We start from the raw sequence: 22,581 nt of genomic DNA on the forward strand, positions 1-22,581 counted from the left end.
GCACCCCAACACACCGGAAAAGCTAGACACGGATCTAAAAGCATATCTCCTGATGATGGTAGAGGACTTCAAGAAGGACTTTAATAACACACTTAAAGAAATACAGGAGAACACTGCTAAACAGGTAGAAGACATTAAAGAGGAAGCACAAAAATCCCTTAAAGAATTGCAGGAGAACACTGCTAAAGAGTTACAAATCCTTAAAGAAAAACAGGATAACATAATCAAACAGGGAGAAGTCCTTACAGAAAAATAGGAAAACACATCCAAACAGATGATGGAAATGAACAAAACCATACTAGACCTAAAAAGGGAAGTAGACACAATAAAGAAAACCCAAAATGAGGCAACACTGGAGATAGAAACCCTAGGAAAGAAATCTGGAACCATAGATACGAGCATCAGCAACAGAATACAAGAGATGGAAGAGAGAATCTCAGGTGCAGAAGATTCCATAGAGAACATCGGCACAACAATCAAGGAAAATGTAAAATGCAAAAAGATCCTAACTCAAAACATCCAAGAAATACAGGACACAATGAGAAGACCAAACCTACGGATAATAGGAGTGGATGAGAATGAAGATTTTCAACTCAAAGGACCAGCAAACATCTTCAACAAAATTATAGAAGAAAACTTCCCAAATCTAAAGAAAGAGATGCCCATGAACATACAAGAAGCCTACAGAACTCCAAATAGACTGGACCAGAAAAGAAATACCTCCCGACACATAATAATCAGAACAACAAATGCTCTAAATAAAGATAGAATACTAAAAGCAGTAAGAGAAAAAGGCCAAGTAACATATAAAGGCAAGCCTATCAGAATTACACCAGATTTTTCACCAGAGACTATGAAAGCCAGAAGATCCTGGACGGATGTTATACAGACACTAAAAGAACACAAATTCCAGCCCAGGCTACTATACCCAGCCAAACTCTCAATTAACATAGATGGAGAAACCAAAGTATTCCACGACAAAACCAAATTCACACATTATCTCTCCACGAATCCAGCCCTTCAAAGGATAATAACAGAAAAAAACCAATACAAGGACAGGAACCACACCCTAGAAACAACAAGAAGGTAATCCCTCAACAAACCTAAAAGAAGACAGCCACAAGAACAAAATGCCAACTTTAACAACAAAAATAACAGGAAACAACAATTACTTTTCCTTAATATCTCTTAATATCAATGGACTCAACTCCCCGATAAAAAGACATAGACTAACAAACTGGCTACACAAACAAGACCCAACATTTTGCTGCTTACAGGAAACTCATCTCAGAGAAAAGGATAGACACTACCTCAGAATGAAAGGCTGGAAAACAATTTTCCAAGCAAATGGCATGAAGAAACAAGCTGGAGTAGCCATTCTAATATCTGATAAGATTGACTTCCAACCCAAAGTCATTAAAAAAGACAGGGAGGGACACTTCATACTCATCAAAGGTAAAATCCTCCAAGAGGAACTATCAATCCTGAATATCTATGCTCCAAATACAAAGGCAGCCACATTCATTAAAGAAACTTTAGTAAAGCTCAAAGCACACATTGCACCTCATACAATAATAGTGGGAGACTTCAACACACCACTTTCACCAATGGACAGATCATGGAAACAGAAACTAAACAGGGACACAGTGAAACTAAGAGAAATTATGAATCAAATGGATCTGGCAGATATCTACAGAACATTCTATCCTAAAACAAAAGGATATACCTTCTTCTCAGCACCTCATGGTACCTTCTCCAAAATTGACCACATAATTGGTCACAAAACAGGCCTCAACAGATACAAAAATATTGAAATTGTCCCATGCATCCTATCAGATCACCATGGACTAAGGCTGATCTTCCATAACAAAATAAATAATAGAAAGCCAACCTTCACGTGGAAACTGAACAACACTCTTCTCAATGATACCTTGGTCAAGGAAGGAATAAAGAAAGAAATTAAGGACTTTTTAGAGTTCAATGAAAATGAAGCCACAACATACACAAACTTATGGGACGCAATGAAAGCATTTCTAAGAGGAAAACTCATAGCTCTGAGTGCCTCCAAAAGGAAACTAGAGAGAGCACACATTAGCAGCTTGACAACACACCTAAAAGCACTAGAACAAAAGGAAGCAAATTCACCCAAGAGGAGTAGACGGCAGGAAATAATCAAACTCAGGGGTGAAATCAACCAAGTGGAAACAAGAAAAACTACGCAAAGAATCAACCAATCAAGGAGCTGGTTCTTTGAGAAAATCAACAAGATAGATAAACCCTTAGCCAGACTCACTAGAGGGCACAGGGAAAGCATCCTAATTAACAAAATCAGAAATGAAAAAGGAGACATAACAACAGATCCTGAAGACATCCAAAACACCATCAGGTCCTTCTACCAAAGGCTATACTCAACAAAACTGGAGAACCTGGATGAAATGGAGAAGTTCCTAGACAGATACCAGGTACCAAAGTTGAATCAAGATCAGGTCAATGATCTAAACAGCCCTATATCCCCCAAAGAAATAGAAGCAGTCATTAATAGTCTCCCAACTAAAAAAAGCCCAGGACCAGATGGGTTTAGTGCAGAGTTCTATCAGACCTTCAAAGAAGATCTAATCCCAGTTCTTCACAAACTATTCCACAAAATAGAAACAGAAGGTACTCTACCCAACTCATTCTATGAAGCCACAATTACTCTGATACCTAAACCACAAAAAGACCCAACAAAGATAGAAAACTTCAGACCAATATCCCTTATGAATATTGATGCAAAAATCCTCAATAAAGTTCTTGCTAACAGAATCCAAGAACACATCAAAACAATCATCCATCCTGACCAAGTAGGTTTCATCCCAGGGATGCAGGGATGGTTCAATATACGGAAATCCATCAACGTAATCCACTATATAAACAAACTCAAAGACAAAAACCACATGGTCATCTCGTTAGATGCGGAAAAAGCATTTGACAAGATCCAACACCCATTCATGATAAAAGTCTTGGAAAGATCAGGAATTCAAGGCCCATACCTAAACATGATAAAAGCAATCTACAGCAAACCAGTAGCCAACATCAAAGTAAATGGTGAGAAGCTTGAAGCAATGCCTCTAAAATCAGGGACTAGACAAGGCTGTCCACTTTCTCCATACCTATTCAACATTGTACTGGAAGTCCTAGCCAGAGCAATTCGACAACAAAAGGAGATCAAAGGGATACAAATTGGAAAAGATGAAGTCAAAATATCACTTTTTGCAGATGATATGATAGTATATCTAAGTGACCCTAAAAATTCCACCAGAGAACTCCTAAGCCTGATAAACAGCTTCGGTGAAGTAGCTGGATATAAAATTAACTCAAACAAATCAATGGCCTTTCTCTACACAAAGAATAAACAGGCTGAGAAAGAAATTAGGGAAACAACACCCTTCTCAATAGTCACAAATAATATAAAATATCTTGGCGTGACTCTAACTAAGGAAGTGAAAGATCTGTATAATAAAAACTTCAAGTCTCTGAAGAAAGAAATTATAGAAGATCTCAGAAGATGGAAAGATCTCCCATGCTCATGGATTGGCAGGATCAACATTGTAAAAATGGCTATCTTGCCAAAAGCAATCTACAGATTCAATGCAATCCCCATCAAAATTCCAAATCAATTCTTCAACGAATTAGAAAGCGCAATCTGCAAATTCATCTGGAATAACAAAAAACCTAGGATAGCAAAAACTCTTCTCAAGGATAAAAGAACCTCTGGTGGAATCACCATGCCGGACCTAAAGCTCTACTACAGAGCAATTGTGATAAAAACTGCATGGTACTGGTATAGTGACAGACAAATAGACCAATGGAATAGAATTGAAGACCCAGAAATGAACCCACACACCTATGGTCACTTGATCTTCGACAAGGGAGCTAAAAACATCCAGTGGAAGAAAGACAGCATTTTCAACAAATGGTGCTGGCACAACTGGTTGTTAACATGTAGAAGAATGCGAATCGATCCATTCCTATCTCCTTGTACTAAGGTCAAGTCTAAGTGGATCAAGGAACTTCACATAAAACCAGAGACACTGAAACTTATAGAGGAGAAAGTGGGGAAAAGCCTTGAAGATATGGGCACAGGGGAAAAATTCCTGAATAGAACAGTAATGGCTTGTGCTGTAAGATCGAGAATTGACAAGTGGGACCTCATGAAACTACAAAGCTTCTGCAAGGCTAAAGACACCATCAATAAGACAAAAAAACCACCAACAGATTGGGAAAGGATCTTCACCTATCCTAAATCAGATAAGGGACTAATATCCAATATATATAAAGAACTCAAGAAGGTGGACTCCAGAAAGTCAAATAACCCCATTAAAAAATGGGGCTCAGAACTGAACAAAGAATTCTCACCTGAGGAATACCGAATGGCAGAGAAACACCTGAAAAAATGTTCAACATCCTTAATCATCAGGGAAATGCAAATCAAAACAACCCTGAGATTCCACCTCACACCAGTCAGAATGGCTAAGATCAAAAATTCAGGTGACAGCAGATGCTGGCGAGGATGTGGAGAAAGAGGAACACTCCTCCATTGTTGGTGGGATTGCAAGCTTGTACAACCACTCTGGAAATCAGTCTGGCGGTTCCTCAGAAAATTGGACATAGTACTACTGGAGGATCCAGCAATACCTCTCCTGGGCATATATCCAGAAGATGTCACAACCGGTAAAAAGGACACATGCTCCACTATGTTCATAGCAGCCCTATTTATAATAGCCAGAAGCTGGAAAGAACCCAGATGTCCCTCAACAGAGGAATGGATACAGAAATTATGGTACATTTACACAATGGAGTACTACTCAGCTATTAAAAAGAATGAATTTATGAAATTCCTAGCCAAATGGATGGACCTGGAGGGCATCATCTTGAGTGAAATAACACAATTACAAAAGAACTCACACAATATGTATTCACTGATAAGTGGATATTAGCCCAAAACTTAGGATACCCAAGATATAAGATACAATTTGCTAAACGCATGAAACTCAAGAAGAATGAAGACCAAAGTGTGGACACTGTGCACCTTCTTAGAATTGGGAACAAAAAACCCAGGGAAGGAGTTACAGAGACAAAGTTCATAGCTGTGATGAAAGGATGGACCATTTAGAGACTGCCTTATCCAGGGATCCATCCCATAATCAGCTTCTAAACGCTGACACCATTGCATACACTAGCAAGATTTTGCTGAAAGGACCCAAATATAGCTGTCTCTTGTGAGACGATGCCGGGGCCTAGCAAACACAGGAGTGGATGTTCACAGTCAGCTATTGGATGTATCACAGGGCTCCCAATGGAGAAGCTAGAGAAAGTACCCAAGGAGCTAAAGGGATCTGCAACCCTATTGTTGGAACAACATGATGTACTAACCAGAACCCCGGAGCTCTTGTCTCTAGCTGCATATGTATCGAAAGATGGCCTAGTCGGCCATCAATGGAAAGAGAGGCCCATTGGACTTGCAAACTTTATATGCCCCAATATAGGGGAATGCCAGGGCCAAAAGAATGGGAATGGGTGGGTAGGGAAGTGGGGGGCGCTATGGGGGACTTTTGGGATAGCATTGGAAATGTAATTGAGGAAAATATGTAATAAAAATATTAAAAATCAAAAAAAAATAAAAATAAAACAATACTCTGCTTTATAAAAGACTTTGATACATTTTCAAAAATATTTTGCTTCTTTGGATACATACACAAGTGGTTATTCCACTTATATAATTACTAACATTTTAGGACTATGCTTTATATCCAAAATGTAAAGGAGCGAACTAATAATCACTAAAGAATAAAAATAATCACTCGATTGTAATGCTTTGAACAAATCAAATCTGACCTGTGAATTGAACTTTCATTGACATCTTCCACCATTAGTTGTATGCTGTGTCAGTTTATTTTGTTTCTTGTTTGGCTTTACTAACACATAAACTAGAAGAAATTATTTCTTTCCACAACTTTTAAACTTTGAAAGATTTACACATTCAAAGCCAATCATTAGCGAACCTCACGTCTAGCTCCTTAAGTTCTGGTCAGGTAAACAAAGCTTTACACTACCTAGGAGGACACAGGAAGAGTTCCTTGACGTGAGAACACAAGCCCACGCCTAAGCTGGAGGCTGTGATGACCATCCTCTTTTGACACAAATGACAGTTGTAAAGGCTTCACATCTCCCCTACAGTGTTCCCTGACTGCTTTGCAATTTGCTCTACACAACCAAGAACAGAGTCACCCATGATTCTAGTGGAATTCAAAGAAGTGTCAATAGAACTTTTAATTAGTAAATCTTCAGTTGTAAACCCTACCCCCCCACACACACACACTTTTCATATAGGTATGTAATCCTATCTAACAAGAAAAAAGTTAAGTTTTCATATGTAATTATTTTTCATTATACAATATGCAGTAAAGATGCCAAAAAAGAAAACCATAGAGAGCTCCAATTGGCCAGGAAGACCAACAATCCTCTCCCTCTCTCTCTGTCTCCCTCTCTCTCTGTCTCCCTCTCTTTCTGTCTCTCTCTATATCTCTCTCTTTGTGTGTGTGCACACACACATGCATGTGCACATATATATGTTCAATAGTTTGTGTAGAGGTCAGAGAACAACTTTGTAGAGTCAGCTCTCTCCTTCCATCCTTCACATGGGTCCCATGGATCAAACTCAGATCATTAACCCTTCAATACCTGGTGCTAAGTGCACCTCCGCACTAAACTATGTCACTCTCTCCAGATATCTTTAGTATATTATACATTATGAGTTATATTATGTAATGTGGCAAATGAACACCAGTTGCTTAGCAATGTGGTGCTTTCTCCTCAAAGGGGAAATCTGGACCAAATCTGTCAATATATCCCATGAGAACCTGCTAGAAATCAGAGGTCAGTGTCTCATCTCAGAATTACTAACTCAGGATCTTGGGGGTCATTATCAAGTCTTAAAGGACATAATTCTTACTCCAGTTAAACTCTGAAATCCAAAGCTTCATGAAGTTGAAAAAATACATTTCTGAGCTGAATGCAGTGGAGAATGCCTTTAATCGCAACACTCAGGAGGCAGAGGCTGATGGATCTCTATGAGTTTGAGGCCAGCCCAGTCTACAAACTGAGTTCTAGGACATCCAAAGCAATGTAGAAAGACCTAGTCTTAAAAAACAAAACAACCACTTCCCCACCCCTGCCCCACACACATGCATTTCTGTTGCTTCCCTTCATGATAGATAACAGAATTGATAATTTCATTATGTGAAGCCCCACTCACCTTGTGAAAGCTTCCATAGAACATTTTCCTGATGTCAGGTCCTTCAAAAGTCACAGTTTGAAAATCTCCAGTATAGTCATAGTTGAAATAAGTTAGAGTTTTTCCACCATCTAGTCAAATAAAGAAAAGTTTTAGATGGTGAGTAACTTTTTCCTAAAATGCAGCTTGACAGAAAATAGTGAATCCATTCTTTTGGAAGCACATCTAAAACAACATGAGGGGCTGAGACACTGAACAGTCTACAGCTTCCTACAGGCTCTCAGGTAGCTAACGTAGCTGACTTAATGGTATGTGCTGAGGGGGAGAGCAGGAACCTACACATGCCCTTCCCTTACACCTCTTTGCCTCACCTCATATCCATATCACCTCTTGAGAGATGCCATCAACGCTTAGAGTAAAAGAAGATAATGAGAGAGAACATTATCAATAATATTAGGAAAGAAAGTCAGACTAAGCACTTTGTCCTACTACTAGCCCACGACAGACACCAGCTTTCCCAGGACAAGATGCATTACCACACAGATGTCCCCTTTATTATGAACAGACAAACAAAAGCTTATTGATGCTAAGTCCTTTGTCTTGCAAGGAATATTTTGTTATTAAAAATAAAAAAGGGGTGGGGGTGGACAGGTGAGGGAGTAGGTGGGTGGGGGAGCACCTTCTCAGAGGCAAAGGAGGATGGGGTGAGGCACTCTGGGAGGAGGGACCAAGAAGGGGAGCAACATTTGGAATGTAAATAAATAAAAATAATTTAACAAAAATAAAGAGAAATAAAAATACCCTTTTCTCAACAGTGCTTGCTTACGCTAATGTTTAATTTTCACTTTGCTTTTAAGTGTAGTAGTCTAGTTTCCTTTCTATTGTCTGTAAGAAACACTCAGACCAAAAGCAACCAAGGGGAGCAAAAAGCTATTTAAGCTTACAGGTCACAAATCTATCACTGAATTCAGGGCAAGAACCGAAAGCCAAGCCTGTTTGCTATTCTGTGCAACCAAAGAAACTAGAAGATGCCATGGGAGGTGCAGCTTGATGCTGGTTTGCTAGCAGATTCATGCTTACCTAGCTTTCTTACACAGTACAGGACCACCTGCCTAGGCAAGGAGCTGCCCGCAGTGGGCTGGACCTTCCAGTGTCAATGACCAATCAAAACAGTCCTCCACGGACAGGCTCACAGACCAATCTTGTCCATACAGTCCTTTATTTGAGACTCCCTTCTCAAGTGACTCTACACTGTGTCACAGTGACAGTTAAAGCTAACCAGGACAAGGAGCAAACTAATTTTAGTCATTTTAAGACTAAACCTAGGACATATACGGAGTTAAGGACTTAATCCCTTCAGTATGTAGATTCTCTTCAGTTGCCATATCTATGCAGAACGTTTCCTTCGAACTATGTTTAGTTGTTGATTGCTTTCTGGACATTAAACACCTCTCATCTATTTCCTTTGGAAATAAGATAAGACTAGTCTCCTCATCCAAAAGTTTGCAGGAAGGTAGTCATGCCTCTCACGTTTTGGATTCTAGCTTCATTATAATTTTGAGACTCAATAACTTCAGAGACATGAATCAAAAGCTGGGCACTGTGTACTACCCTTCAGAGCAGGACATGGCAAAGCTTCCTTTGATGGTTCTTCCTCAGATGGGTGTCTCAGTTCCTGTGGCCATCGGAAAACACATATTTCCCATGGCCACAGCCCATAGGTTGACAACCACTTTGTGCCTAACTAACACTGGCACCAATCAGTGCTCAGGGAGTGATTTCTTTGTTTGTTCTTGTTTTTTAAGAATCGTTTGTTTGTTTGTTTGTTTGTTTAATATTTATGAATATACTGTAGCTGAAGACACAGCAGAAGAGGGACTCAGATCTCATTACAGATGGTTGTGAGCCACCATGTGGTTGCTGAGAATTGAACTCAGGACCTTTGGTAGTCAGTGGTCTGAACCACGGAGCCGTCTCTCCAGCCCCCAGAGGGCGTTTCTTGAGAGACTAGGATAATAGGTGAATGAGTCAATGATTTCATAACTCACTGCTTGTTGTGTAATTTGTGTTGCAACATGAAATGACGAGATGACATGCCACGTGCACCATCAGGTATACAGCAATTGCTACACACATAAATATACTTACTGTCCAATATGATCCCAACTAGCGGCTCAGAATTTTTGTTTAAAATCTCCCAAAGAGCAAATGGCTCCTGTGGCGTGTCAGGAAGAATCCGGAACAGGAAACTCATTGTATAGTCCGAAGGCAGTCCTTCTGGGTGCAGATACCTGGCGGTGGGATAAAAATAATGCCTCACTGTCTCAGGCTTGACAGAACGTCTTCCTCTGACCATAACGTAACACATGTTCACTAGAGAAGCTTTGAAAAACAAAAGGAGATCACCATCCATCCCTATAAGATCACTGCTTTAGGCTGGCTCTCCCGCTTCTGGGAGTATTCTCCCATTTCCTCCTCCCGATTCACTCTAGGGGTGCTTGGGTTACAGACATACACCACTACATCCATTTTTTCTCATGGGTTCCGTGTATTTAAACTCAGCTCATCAGGCTTACAGAACAAGCACATTTATTGCTGAATCATCTCCCTGCCTTTACCTATGGGTTTTCCCTCACGTCTTTGGCTTCTCTGAGTTTTCACTTCAGAGTTTCAAAGATGTTAAGAGGCTCAAGGGTTTGCATACATCAAGATTTAGAATTATATATGGTCCACTGTGTTGCTCTGTCAGCATCAATTACATTTATGTATTTTAAGATGAAAATATGATAAAGTTCAACCAGGATTATAGAATGGGGCTGATGATTTATGTTGATTTTTCAAAATTTTTATGTTCAGTGTGTAAGAGTTTAGCTTGCATATAGTTCTATGTACCACATGCACGCCTAATGCCCAGAGAGGCCACAAGAGGTCACCAGATCCCCTGGAGGTGGAGTTACAGATGGGTGTGATCTGTTACATGGATGCTAGGAATTGAACCCAGGTTCTCTGAAAGAGCAGTTAGTGCTCTTAACTGCAAACTGAGCCAAATTATCAGCCCCAAGGCTATTTTTAAACAAAGAAGTATAAACATCATTTGCTCTAAACATCGTAGAAAATCTTACCATAAACTATTACAGTAAATTACAAATTGACATCAATCTTTATATTGATATATAGTAAATGTATGACTGACTTTAGCATCTTGCAAAGCAAACCTACTTTGTTGGCTGAGAAACCAGAGCATCCTTATGGATTTGATAGCACGGGAACAAATTGAAGGTACCAGGTTCCATAGATACTCCTTCCACTGCAGAAAAGTCCTTTTCAACCAAACCAAACATTTCCATCATCTTAAACCCTACAGTGGTGAGACAGATACAATGGTTAAGAACAAACAGGTGCTTTAAAAATTTAAAGTTTCATACTAAATATTTAAACAAAACAGGCGGCTAGACCTCAAACAAGCATCAATCAACATTTGTATTTAAAATATGGTAATGACTGCTTCTGTTTTTATGTTTCCATGAGATTCTTGTGTGTGCAGATGTGTGTCTCTCCATCTATACGTGTTCCTTGGGCTTTTACTTTGGCATTTTTCTCCTGTTTGTTTATTTGGTCCTATTTTGTCCTATTTACCTGATTTGTTTGGTTTTGTTGTCTTATTTTATCTTATCTTATCATAATTTTATCATATTTTATCATAATTTTTAGATGGCTATCTGTTTTCTAATGGTGGTGTGGATTTCAGATGGGAGGGGAAGAGGGATAGTCTTAAAGGAGTCAGCAATGGGAAACCAGAATTTTATATCATATGAATAAAAGAAAAATAGGGGGGAACCCCATAATGTATACCTGCAAGATCAACTCCATCTTTGTGCACCATTGGGCAGGCTGAAAAACAAAGCAAGCAATATAAAATGTGTATCTTCTAAATGCATGCCTCCATTGTTGTGGGCCCAGGAAATTAACACAACCTTCCCTAGCTTTCTACCCATGACCTGTGAGTTAACGATAATATGATGTAGCTATGGTTTTCTAACGTCCCCTTTTAGAACCAAAGGGTGACAGCTTCCAACCATTCTCCTAGCTCCGTTAAACCAATGGTTGTCATGTGAAAGCACATGTTGAGACATGGTTTGATTAGGACGTCTTTGAAAACTAACTCCTACATTTTTTGCTTTGCTTTGATTTGATTTGTTTTGCTTCGGTTTTAAGGCAGAGTCTTGCTGTGTAACTTGGGCTGATACTAAGTGTCCCAAGCTGTCATCGATCATCCTGTCTCACACTCCTGTGGTTAATTCAAAGTGTCAACTTGGGAAGCCCTTCATCAACCTCCCCTAAAGGGAGGAGAGAGAATGTTTATCTCATATGCTCAAAACCATAGTACATAACACCTGTGTGACAACCAGTGCTGAGAGTCTAGAGTTCTTCCTCAGTTCTAGATGGGACTCCTTATTTAACCAGTGTTAGATATTTTAGATTTTTTAACCCACACTCATGCATACAAGTTCTCAAGAACTAACTTGCTGATGCAGTTTCACAGACAAAAGTAATCAATTCATCTTCAATTTTCTTAAAGGCATCAAAGTCATCCACAAAGAAGACGTGTCGTGAGCTGGGCTTGCTGCCGATCTGAACCAACTCTGAGTAGTCAGCGTCAGCCACACCGATGGCAAAGATGTTGAAACCTACAACAGGCATAGAGCAGACCTCTGAATAACTTAAATTTCACAGAATACAGTGCAAGACACCTGATGCCCAAATGACTGAAATGTGCTCGTTTTGGAAGCCCAGTAGGAGTAGCTAATTGGCCAGGTGGTGGTGGCACATGCCTTTAATCCCAGCACTTGGGAGGCAGAGGCAGGTGGATTTCTGAGTTCGAGGCCAGCTTGATCTACAGAGTGAGTTCCAGGACAGCCAGGGCTACACAGGGAAACCCTGTCTCGAGAAACCAAAAAAATTTAAAAATTAAAAAAATTAAAAAAACAAAACAGAATTCTTAATGTGCAATTTTATTATGTGAGAAATAATCCATCATCCTTCCAAAGAAATTTTCCATTAAAAAAAAAGTAATAAAGCTAAGCCCCAGTTGATACATTAGCCCAAATGTTTCTCATTTGAGTAACGTATTTACAGTTGCATACTTTTAATATTTATTCTGACTTGTCCCAAGACATCCATCATCAGGGAGAGAGTAGTGGCTGCACGGATGCTGATGCAGCTCAGCTGTCTTTCAGTTCAGGGCTCAGCCCATGAAATAGTGCCACTCCTAAGCAACATAGGCTCTCCCACCTCCATTAATCCAACTAAGAAATCTATCACAGGCAGGCCTGAGGGCCAACCTAATCTAGACATTCTCTCATTGAGATGAGACTCCTTCTCTAGGTGATTCTAGAGTATGTCAAATCCATAATTCAAACAAATCATCACACATATATCATATAACAGAACCTTCACAACCATCCTGTGAGAACATTTGTTTTACAGATTAGGAGACAGTCCTTTATAGTGGTCCTTTCAATACTATTGTAACTTGTTGCTGCTGTTCCCTAGACAAGAAACCGTGCTGTAACAAATCACAGCATTTTCTTTAATAAAAGCACCTAATTACAGAATTGTCAAGGCATGTGATTTTTTTGAAATCTGCATTATCCACTAGGGAATATTTAATTAAGCAGATAGGAATGTGTGCTTAAAGCCAGAATTTTTCTCGTTAGCCATGATGATATATATATATATATATATATATATATATATATATATATATATGAACCTTACCATCTGCCTGCATCTCCCTGGAGATTTTGTTGACATCATCTTGTGACCGTCCATCAGTTATAACCACGATGACCTTTGGGATGCCTCTCCTTGTCCCTGAGTCTGATGTAAATAAGGTATCCCGAACATGCTTGATAGCTTTTCCTGAAACAAAGAATCGACACCTCCATTTCACTCCTTCACATGCTTTCTCCAGCTGAAAAGAGTGGGTCAGCCTTGTCACATCAATGAAAGCCATTGAAAATTACATGTCCTGGGAGCTAAGGCTGCAACACAAGGGCAAGGTACCTGTGATGCATGTGTGAGGCCCTGGATTCCACACTTGATGGCAAAACAAATCAGCCAGGCTCGTGACAAAGTCACCCTCAAATTCCTTATGATCACTGTGAGCTTTCACTGGGCATTGTTTTGTCAATGTCTGTTTGGGTCTTACCTGTTTTAGTATTTCCTCCTTTGTAGGAAATGTGTCTAATTGCATCAAGAAGGGTCTCTTTGGTTTTGTAAGAATCAAGCTTGAATTCTGTTCGGGGGTCATCAGTGAACTGAACCATTGCCACCTGGAGAGACAGGGTGAATCCACTTTTACACAGTAGGGACTTGCACGGGGTCAGAAGACACAGAAGCTCTGTCACATCCACAGTTTAAATTTCTTCCTTAACCCAATCCTCTCTTTAAGTTTTCAACAGATCATATATCAAATTTGAAGAAAAAGTAAACTTCACGTTAGAGGTGCTTATTAAGAACTAGAATTTGGGGCTGGAGAGATAGCTCAGCTGTTAAAAAATATAAGAACTAGAATTTAAAAAAAAATCTTTCTAATGGCTATAAGGCTTTGCCAATTCATTTAATAAGTAAAAGTTGACCTCGGAAATCTGGTTACTGGCTGTACCACAGAATCAGGATTGAGCTTCCTGTGACACAAATATAAAGTATTTACTATGATTCTACCCACTGTACAAAGGTAAAAACTGAGGCACGTGAAATCAAGCAAAAGGGCCAAGCTCATTGGCAAAGCAGGTAGATGAAGCCAAGGATGTTCTACTCCAAAATCTGTGACCTCACTCATCTTAATTTCCTACATTTTGCTCCTATCCCTGTGACGCTATGGGACAATTTTGAGTTGGTTGCTTCATATTTTGATCCACTGAACTACGAGTATCTGTCGAATGAATGGAGTGGTTTCACATTCTGCATGACTATAACCTGGCCCCTACTTTCGAGACTTTTATATCATTGAGGGCAGGGAAGATAGTATGTATAAGGAGATACTCTGCCTTAATATAACATAAGTACCCCCTACTGGCCTACCATCTTTTATTTGCTGATCTCAGCAGCTCTTGCAGGGACACCCAACCTGCTGACACTGAAATATGAGGCTGTCATCTACAGATCTGTTGGGCTACATTATAGTAATACTGGATGCATGCATCCCATGAGCTACAGGTTGGACACATTAGCATTCTATCATCCCAGTTCTTCGATTACATCCCCTGACATGTGACCATGGTAAGAGACTAAGAATAATATCTAAATGCATAGGGTAATGCAGCGATTGACTGGCTGGCCTTACCTGAGTTCCATCTGCACCAATCTTGTCCAGGGCTCCCACAGTGCTATACAGAAAATTGATGATCTTATTGAAATTGTCATCTCCTATGCTCCAAGATCCATCCACCATGAATACCAGGTCTGCCTTGGCAGCTTTACATACTAAAGACCAAGAATATATTTTCAGTCAGGGGTTAGAGGAAAATATCATCATTATCAAGCCAGAAGACAGATAATCATTGCCTTCTGGTAACTACATCTCTTTCCAAAAGGAAAAGCTTAAGCTATTAAGATCCACCTTCTGTGCTCCTAAAACTGTACCACCATTTTCCCTTCATGCCCAGAGCTCCCATTTATGGTTGAGAAGCTTCTACTGAGCATGTGAGAACAGGGAGAGAAATAAATCCAGTAACCTCTGTAAAGAATGAAAATGAGAGATAGGAGAAATGGAAGTGAAAGGGGTGGAAAGGCTGAAGCAAACAACAAGCATTATCTAATAGTCACCAACAAAACATAAGTCTATGCAACCACACTGCACACGCTGAACACTGTGCTTGTTGAGTCCGAATTAACAGCAGAGGGGCCAAGCTCGGGAGGAGGATGTGATACAGTGGGATCAGGGGATTTACAAGTTGGGTAGGGGATGTGGCACAGTAGCTAGAGTTGCCCACCCAGCATGCTCAAAGCCTTCTGTTTGATCCCTAGCACCATATGAAACTGGGCATGGTGGCCCATGTCTATAAACCTGACATTGGGAGGTGCACAAGTTCATGGTCATTCTTAGCTACTGACAAGTTTGATTTTGATACCAGCCAAACCTACATGAGACCCTGTCTTTTGAAAGTCTACAATTATCGGAAATAAGCATAAGCAAACTTTAATTTTGTGTTGCTCAAAAATCCTTTCTAGGCCTTTTTACCATTCACTGGCACATGCCAAATATATATATAATTATTAATACTAGTGAAAGTAAGCCACCACCAGAGGTTACTATTGGGTAGCAACATAATAAAAAGCCACCCAATAATATAACCCATATCCTTCTCCATTGAGAGCCCCCTTTCAAAGTCCCCTTTGGTCAACTTCTTGTTATCCAGTCCTCTCTCTGGCTATTACTGTGGATCATTGCAGTTAACTATGATGTTTGTTGAAGCACACAATTTGTTCTTCAGTAATCTCGATCTTTTCATCGAAGTTCAGTTACATACAAATAGTCTATGAAATAATTTGCCTTCCTCCTTTCTGAGAAGCAACAGCCCAGTTCTTACTATAGGAGCTTGACTCCTTTCCGTTGACCATAAGGTAAGACAAATCAACCTTGAGGGAGGTCACATTCAGGGACAGTGAGGAGCTGCCAGGCTTGCTTTCATGACTTTCATGTGACTTACATGATTTTATAGATTCACAGTCTGACTCTAAGGCTAAAAAAGGATTACAGTCTTGTCATTTTAAACTTTACTAATGAATCATTTGCTTAGAATAAAAGAAAATTCATAAACATGCATAAAGAAATTACATTTAGGATACAAGACTGTGTTTTGTTTTCATTTTTTTCTTAAAGCCTCTTTTTTAACTTGCATAATAAGTATCCAGGATAACTTTAATAATAAAATTTTATATACTCTAGGCTTTTAAATCAAAATCCCAGTGCCAGAAGTGGGATTGTTGGTCAAAGGTATCCTGGAAATCTCCAAAATAATACAGGCTATCCCATAGCTCCTGGTTGTGCACCAGAACATATTGCTGAAGACGCCACACACTTTGGCCACAGGACATAGAGAAATCATACTTGTATTACCAGGAAGCTTCCGTCCTGCTCGATGCCTTGATGGTACCAGACAGTGCTATGTTGGCTACATTGGGGGAGCTGCATCAACAGTCTAACCCAGATGTGAGCACTATGAACTAACATTTGTGTGTACATGTGTTTGTGCATGTGTGTGCGTATCAATGAATGAGCCCTGAGATTGGTGCCAGAGGTTTTCTGCATCACTCTCCACCTACAGGGTACCTCACTGAATTAGAGCTTGAGTTTGCCATTTTTGTTAGCCTGGCTGGGCCACAAGCTCAAATAATCTGCCCAGGGTTACGTGTATCTTGCCCAGTTTTTATGCTGATGCTAGGATTCCAAACCCAGGTTCTCTATGCTTTTACCCGAGAATTTTACCAATTGAGCCATCTCCCTGGCCCAAAGTTATTTTTTTCTAAGCAAAGATTTTACTAGGTCATCTTTCCTTTAACTGACCTTCTTGTGGCATCATAATTTTAAAGGATAAAGCCTATCCTTTAGGTCACATACAATACCCTTCATAATGCTATCTTTACTCTTTACTGTGTGCACCGTTAAAGTATTGAAGGTTCCCCAGACACACAATGGGTTGCTCAAGCATTATGCATTCCATTATTTATATCTTAAGATTGTTGGTTAGCAATCACTCACCAACCACAGCACTAGTTGTTCTCATTCCTGAACTGTTATAGTCCAGTTTCTCTTTTATAACTCATACCACTGACACAGTTATCTGCATTACCTATTTCTCTTATAATACTGAAAGCAAGCAAAGAGCAGCAGTCAAGCACTATTACTCCACACTAATAAATGCTCATTGATGGGATGAAAATCAATGACCGCCACTTTGCTTGGAAGCTTAAATAATTACCTTGGCAGCCCCAGCTGCTGCATTGAGGATAGAAGCTGGAGAGACTTTTCAGGGTAAACTGGAGACACCATTCCCCATTGCTTTAAAATTCTACACTAGCCTTTCATGTACATACTATGTAACTACTCTTCCTTGGTGAGCATCTCTATTCTGAGATTTTAGATGAAGTCAATATTGAGCAATTCTGTAGGAAAAATTCATGTGTATGACATTTATTATTAAATGATTTTTTTAATTGTCATGGTTTGATAAGCTATGTATGCACATTAAGGAGAAAATTAGGTAAGACAATAAATAATTTATATTAATTCTTTGGTTTTCTTCTAAAATTTGTATTTAATTTATTTTTGAAATGATGTGTATTTGTATGTGTGAGTCGGCCTAGGTGAGTGCAATCCCCAGGGAGACCAGAGGCTTGGCATCAAACACCCTGGAGCTAGAGTTACAGGTTGTTGTAAGCTGCTTGATGTAAGTGCTGGGAACCAAACTCAGGTCCTCTGCAAGAACAATGTGAGCTCTTTCCTGATGAGCCATCCACCATCCAGCATCCACCGTGATTTTCACTGAATGAACTAACACACACCGAACACTGGATCTAGAATCACACTGTCATTCTTGTTCTCTTACCTTCCTTTGCTGGTGGGATGGTTGGAGGAAAAGTTGGTGGTTCCGTGGGAAGTGACTCTATGTAGGAAAGGGATAAAGAATACTCATGAGCAATCTCATCTACTGGAGGGAAGTGGTACAGTGGATCTTTATTCAACGTCATCAATGATGTTGATAACAGCCTTCTTTGACGATCTGCTTTGAGGACTGCTATAAACGAGTCACAGCCAGTGAAAACTGGCTTTATTCATCCTTTCATGACACACCAAAGCCTTGAAATGTATTCTGCCCCCATTCAGGCTGCCCAGCAGGAGTCGGTGTAATCAAACTGCCAACTACAAAGTAGTTCTGATGTTGATTTAAGGCAGAAATCCTGGTCCTCTGGTGAGATGTAGGTTCTGGCTGTTTTCACATAGACAGTGAACCTCATTTCCATTCTGCCTAAGTACTAACCATCAGTCTCTGTCCCTGACACTTCTAATCCTTTCCAGCCTGTGTCTCCAAAGATGCCACTTACAAATGAAATATGATTCACTCTCTATTCTGCTCAGTGTGCAACTTGAAAAAAGCCTCTCATTTCTGGGGACCAAGAATAAATACTTAGGGACTGGAGTGTGGTCAGATCTTTTCAGCATGCAAATGACCTGGGAACAGTAAGAGAGAAGACTGATTCTTGTGCCAACTCACAGCAAAGCACCAAGGAGTTGTAGCACCATTGCTACCTACAGTTGTAGGTAAAGATAAAATAGTATTTTATTTTTCATTTTTACTGATACCCAACACTGAAGATTTAGAAAAAAAAAACAGAAAATTCTCATCATCCCCGTTTAATATTTGGGAAACGCCCATTCACAAAGGGGAAGTCCAACTTCAAGCAACCGACAGATGGGTAAGTTCAAGCTCTGACAGATGTTTAAAGGGAATTCCTTCATAAGAAGAGATGAATTTTGTATCTTTTCCAATCTGGGACACAATAAAATTAAATTAGTGACATGAGTGAGTCAGCATGAAAGAATGAGGTAACTGTATATTACTGATAAAGGGAAAATGTCCATGAGCTAATTACTGTGTGACACAAAGCAAGTCACAGGACACCACGGCAAAATCCCACTTGTGGGTAAAGTAAAAGGCATTTTTGGAAGAAACCACAGTGATAGAAATACGTCTTCCTAGAAAAAAGAAGGAGGGAGAACACCCTTTATGTGATGCTCCCGTTCAGTTATGGATATGACTGCCTATTGTTCTTAAATGTTGTTGTTGTTTTGAGAATTCTAAAATTAAAAGGGAGATAGAGAAGACAAAAAGATCTCATACTAAAACTGAGCCTGCAAAACTTTCTTTAGATCACTACAAACTGCTTCCAAAGCCTGGCTTATGCACTTTAAGTGACTTGGGTCATCTTTGTTATTAAGCATTTTCTTTAATATATAAGATGGAGACATATCCTCTGTTTCATCAATAAACTCAGAATCAAATCAAGGGGAGGTTTGTTTGAGCAAAGCATCTGGCCAAAGAATCTCGTGGGTATGAAGAGCACACACCCTGGTGCCACATGCTTATACTCCTTACATGGCACACAGATGGTCCTTATCGTCAACCATATGACAAGCTGTCGCATAACAGATAAACAGGCCTGATCTGTGGTGCTTCAGAAAGTTGAAGTTGAGCCAGTGGATGGAAGAAGCTATTAGAAGACAGATATCTTCTGTATCAGGGAAATATTTACATCAAACTAAGAGATCCAATTTGGGATTAACCCTGAGTTGGTACCTAACAAGTGTGAGCTTAAGGTTAGAGGATTAAAGTAGACCAGGCTCACAAAGTTAGTTGTTTCTGACAGTCAGACAAGCACTGAGCATGAACAGGGAACTTAGCCTATAAACCTGAGAACCCAGAAATTAAAAGCTTCCGGCAGATTGGCATCAGGGGGGCACATAGGCTGTCTTTGAAAGGCGTCCAAAGATTTTAAAATGTACTTTATAAAAATTTTTTTAAAGTAAAGGTCCAGAGAAAAATGCATGATAGTGAGCTGTAGGTCTGAGGCAAATAGTTGTGACTCCCAAGAAGGCAAAGGAGAAGACAAAAGTAGGTGTTCGATAAAGCACAAGAGGAAGCACTCCACAGATGCTCAAAGGTGTTGAAAATTCACTGCCACCATTGGCAGTTAGAAAATAGACAGTTAATTTTATGGATAAGCAAAAAGAATCTTGGAGGTGTTGAACTTGTCAAGACTATGATGGCTGAAAGTGGCCTCACAGAGATCCAATAAAACATGCTTGACTCCAAGACCTTCAAACATTACATGATGAGTATCCATAAGACATAACTCCAGTCAACCAGAAAAGAAAGGAGCACCTGATACATTTCATGGCTTTGGTAAATGTCAATGACATACTCATTAAAACATGGCAGATACAGAGAGTGGTCTGCTATATATTCTTATTCATATAAAAGGTCTAGGAAAGGATTTTACAAAATAAAGAGCATTACCTGAGGTCACATGAGAATGGAAAGGTGATAACATAAGGATAAGATTTCTTTGGGATGATGGGAATGCTTTAAGATGGTATGATAGTGCTGCTGCTTCTATGACTCTTCCAGTGTACTCAAAATAACCTAGTTGCCCACTAAAAATGGCTCTTAGATTTAATGATATAAATTACATGTCAAGAACACATGTTTAAAACGTTAGATATATTTATTGTGAAATAAAGTTTCTCTATTTAAAATTTTAGTTGATTCAGCTTGCTATATTTTAATCAATTATTATGGAAGCCTCTCACTATGCAGCACTGGCCAGACTGGAAGTCAAACAGATCCCATCGCCTCTGCCGCTTGAGTGTTACCATCAAGGATGAGTCATATAACACATGAGCTCATCCAGTGTTTTTTAAGGGAGTAGGCTGATTGTGATTTCTTTCTCCATGGTCCTAGAGGTTAGTATATCTATTCAAGGTGGTGGTTCTTTCTACATGCCATGCAAAAACCTGAAGGAAATCCCATCACCTATTCATATTCTAAAATTTGAAAACAAATTAGAGATCCTGAGTTAGGTATACAAATAGAACCACCCTCAGTTCACTACCGTTAAATCTATTTTAGCCATTTCAATGGCTGAGGCCTCCAGGTCAAGAACATTTTATTAAAAGCTACTGTAAGTCCTAGAGGGGATAGGGGCTCCACAAGAAGACCAGCAGAGTCAACTAACCTGTACTCTTTGGGTTTCCCAGAAACAACACCAACCAAAGACTATACGAAGACTAGACCTAGCCCCTACACACACACACACACACACATATGTAGCAGGTGTGCAGCTTTGTCTTCAAGCAGGTCTCCCAACAACTGGGGTGGGAGACAACAACTGGCTGTTGCCTGCCTATGAATCCTGTTCCCCTAACTGGACTGCTTTCTCTGACATCAGTGAAAGACGGTGTGCCTAGTGCTACAGTGACTTGAGGGACCAGGGTGGATTGGTACCCAGAGGGAACCTCCCCCTTTTCAGAGGTGAAAGGGAGGGATAGGGGACAGGGGCCATGTAAGGAGGAGACTGGGAGGAGAGGGGGGGCTGCAATTGGGATGTTAATTAATTAATGTGGAAAAAGATACTCTAAGAAGCTGGCACCCTCAATTCCTTGGAACATGTAAAAAATGTCTTGTTTTAATTTTATACTTGGCTTTTCCATTCCGCGCATCAGATCTGGGGCCAGCTTGCAAAACAGCACAAGGACCTCTTAAGGAGGCAATAACTCCAGGGTCAGTCAGTTGGAACACGCCGTTGGCTCTGAGCCCACCCTCACTGCTGTGATAAGATGGCATTGTCCTCGAGCTCAGTTTCACACACCACATACCATGAATGCTTCTTATGCGTTTGGATCATAATGTAAATCATTGTTTCAAGCCTTTGGCCATCAGATGGCCCTGGGGCAACATATAGGGAATGGAAAAGAAAATACTGTGACGGCAGTAGCGGGGCACTGTGAAGAATTTTCAGGGTGGATAGAAGGGGGAAATTGTACAAGGCTCATATTCCCAGGCAGCAAGAACTATTAGTTTTCTAAACAGGGTGAAGCTGTAGATTCATATAGATATGCGATTTGCTTATTTTGAGGGGGATCACGAGAAGGCACTTGACTTACGTGTTTTCTGCATGATGCTCACACTGGGTCCCTCTAGCTCCTGGAGCTTTGTGTAAACACTGATTTTATACTCCGAATCAGGCTGAAGTCCATAGAAGCAATGCCTGTTTACGCCTCCTCCCACCGTGGATTCCTGTGCTTGTGTGTCTACATTAAAAGCAAAACAAAACATATGTGAGACGAAGAAAAAAATGAAGCAGCCATTGAGTCAATCACTAACTGCTAAAATGCATTCTATGTCACACAACCCCACCATTAGCATTTATTTGCAGCATTGTATCTCCAGGTAAAAATTTGTATATAGTCACTGAATTTCTTCTGTTAAAAATTACATTTAGAGACCACTCCAGGCTTCAGTATGGTGAAAGCAACCAGGAAATCACTGGATTCTACAACAGATGTTGAGTCATCAACCTCAAGTGCCAAGTTCAAGAAAGCTAAGACACTCCATCAACCCCAAACCAGAGCTGCTGGCAAGAAGAGTCGTCAGCTCAGTTCCAAAAGCAGTGGGAAGGTGCAAAAGACTACCAATAAAGACGAGAAAACCCTGCCATGGGTCCCAAAGAGAAAGACTTCTGAG

At 40.0% G+C, this 22,581-nt stretch overlaps 1 protein-coding gene across 4 annotated transcripts in view; it reads right to left on the reverse strand.

The window, feature by feature from the left end:
* Col14a1 (collagen type XIV alpha 1 chain) overlaps positions 1 to 22,581 on the reverse strand; it is a 232,495-nt gene that overhangs the window by 78,206 nt on the left and 131,708 nt on the right. For all 4 annotated transcript variants that reach the window (XM_021183602.3, XM_029469983.2, XM_085831724.1 and 1 more), the window contains exons 24-33: positions 22,002 to 22,148; positions 17,887 to 17,943; positions 14,622 to 14,761; positions 13,485 to 13,608; positions 13,052 to 13,195; positions 11,797 to 11,961; positions 11,126 to 11,164; positions 10,493 to 10,631; positions 9,422 to 9,564; positions 7,295 to 7,404 (exon numbers count right to left, since the gene is read on the reverse strand). In XM_021183602.3, coding sequence (XP_021039261.1) covers positions 7,295 to 7,404; positions 9,422 to 9,564; positions 10,493 to 10,631; positions 11,126 to 11,164; positions 11,797 to 11,961; positions 13,052 to 13,195; positions 13,485 to 13,608; positions 14,622 to 14,761; positions 17,887 to 17,943; positions 22,002 to 22,148 — 1,208 coding nt within the window. The remainder of the gene's footprint in view (positions 1 to 7,294; positions 7,405 to 9,421; positions 9,565 to 10,492; positions 10,632 to 11,125; positions 11,165 to 11,796; positions 11,962 to 13,051; positions 13,196 to 13,484; positions 13,609 to 14,621; positions 14,762 to 17,886; positions 17,944 to 22,001; positions 22,149 to 22,581) is intronic.

The sequence above is a fragment of the Mus caroli genome, unplaced genomic scaffold (assembly GCF_978045245.1).
Source record: "Mus caroli unplaced genomic scaffold, Mus_caroli_1 scaffold_16, whole genome shotgun sequence".
NCBI classification, from domain to species: Eukaryota; Metazoa; Chordata; class Mammalia; order Rodentia; family Muridae; genus Mus; species Mus caroli.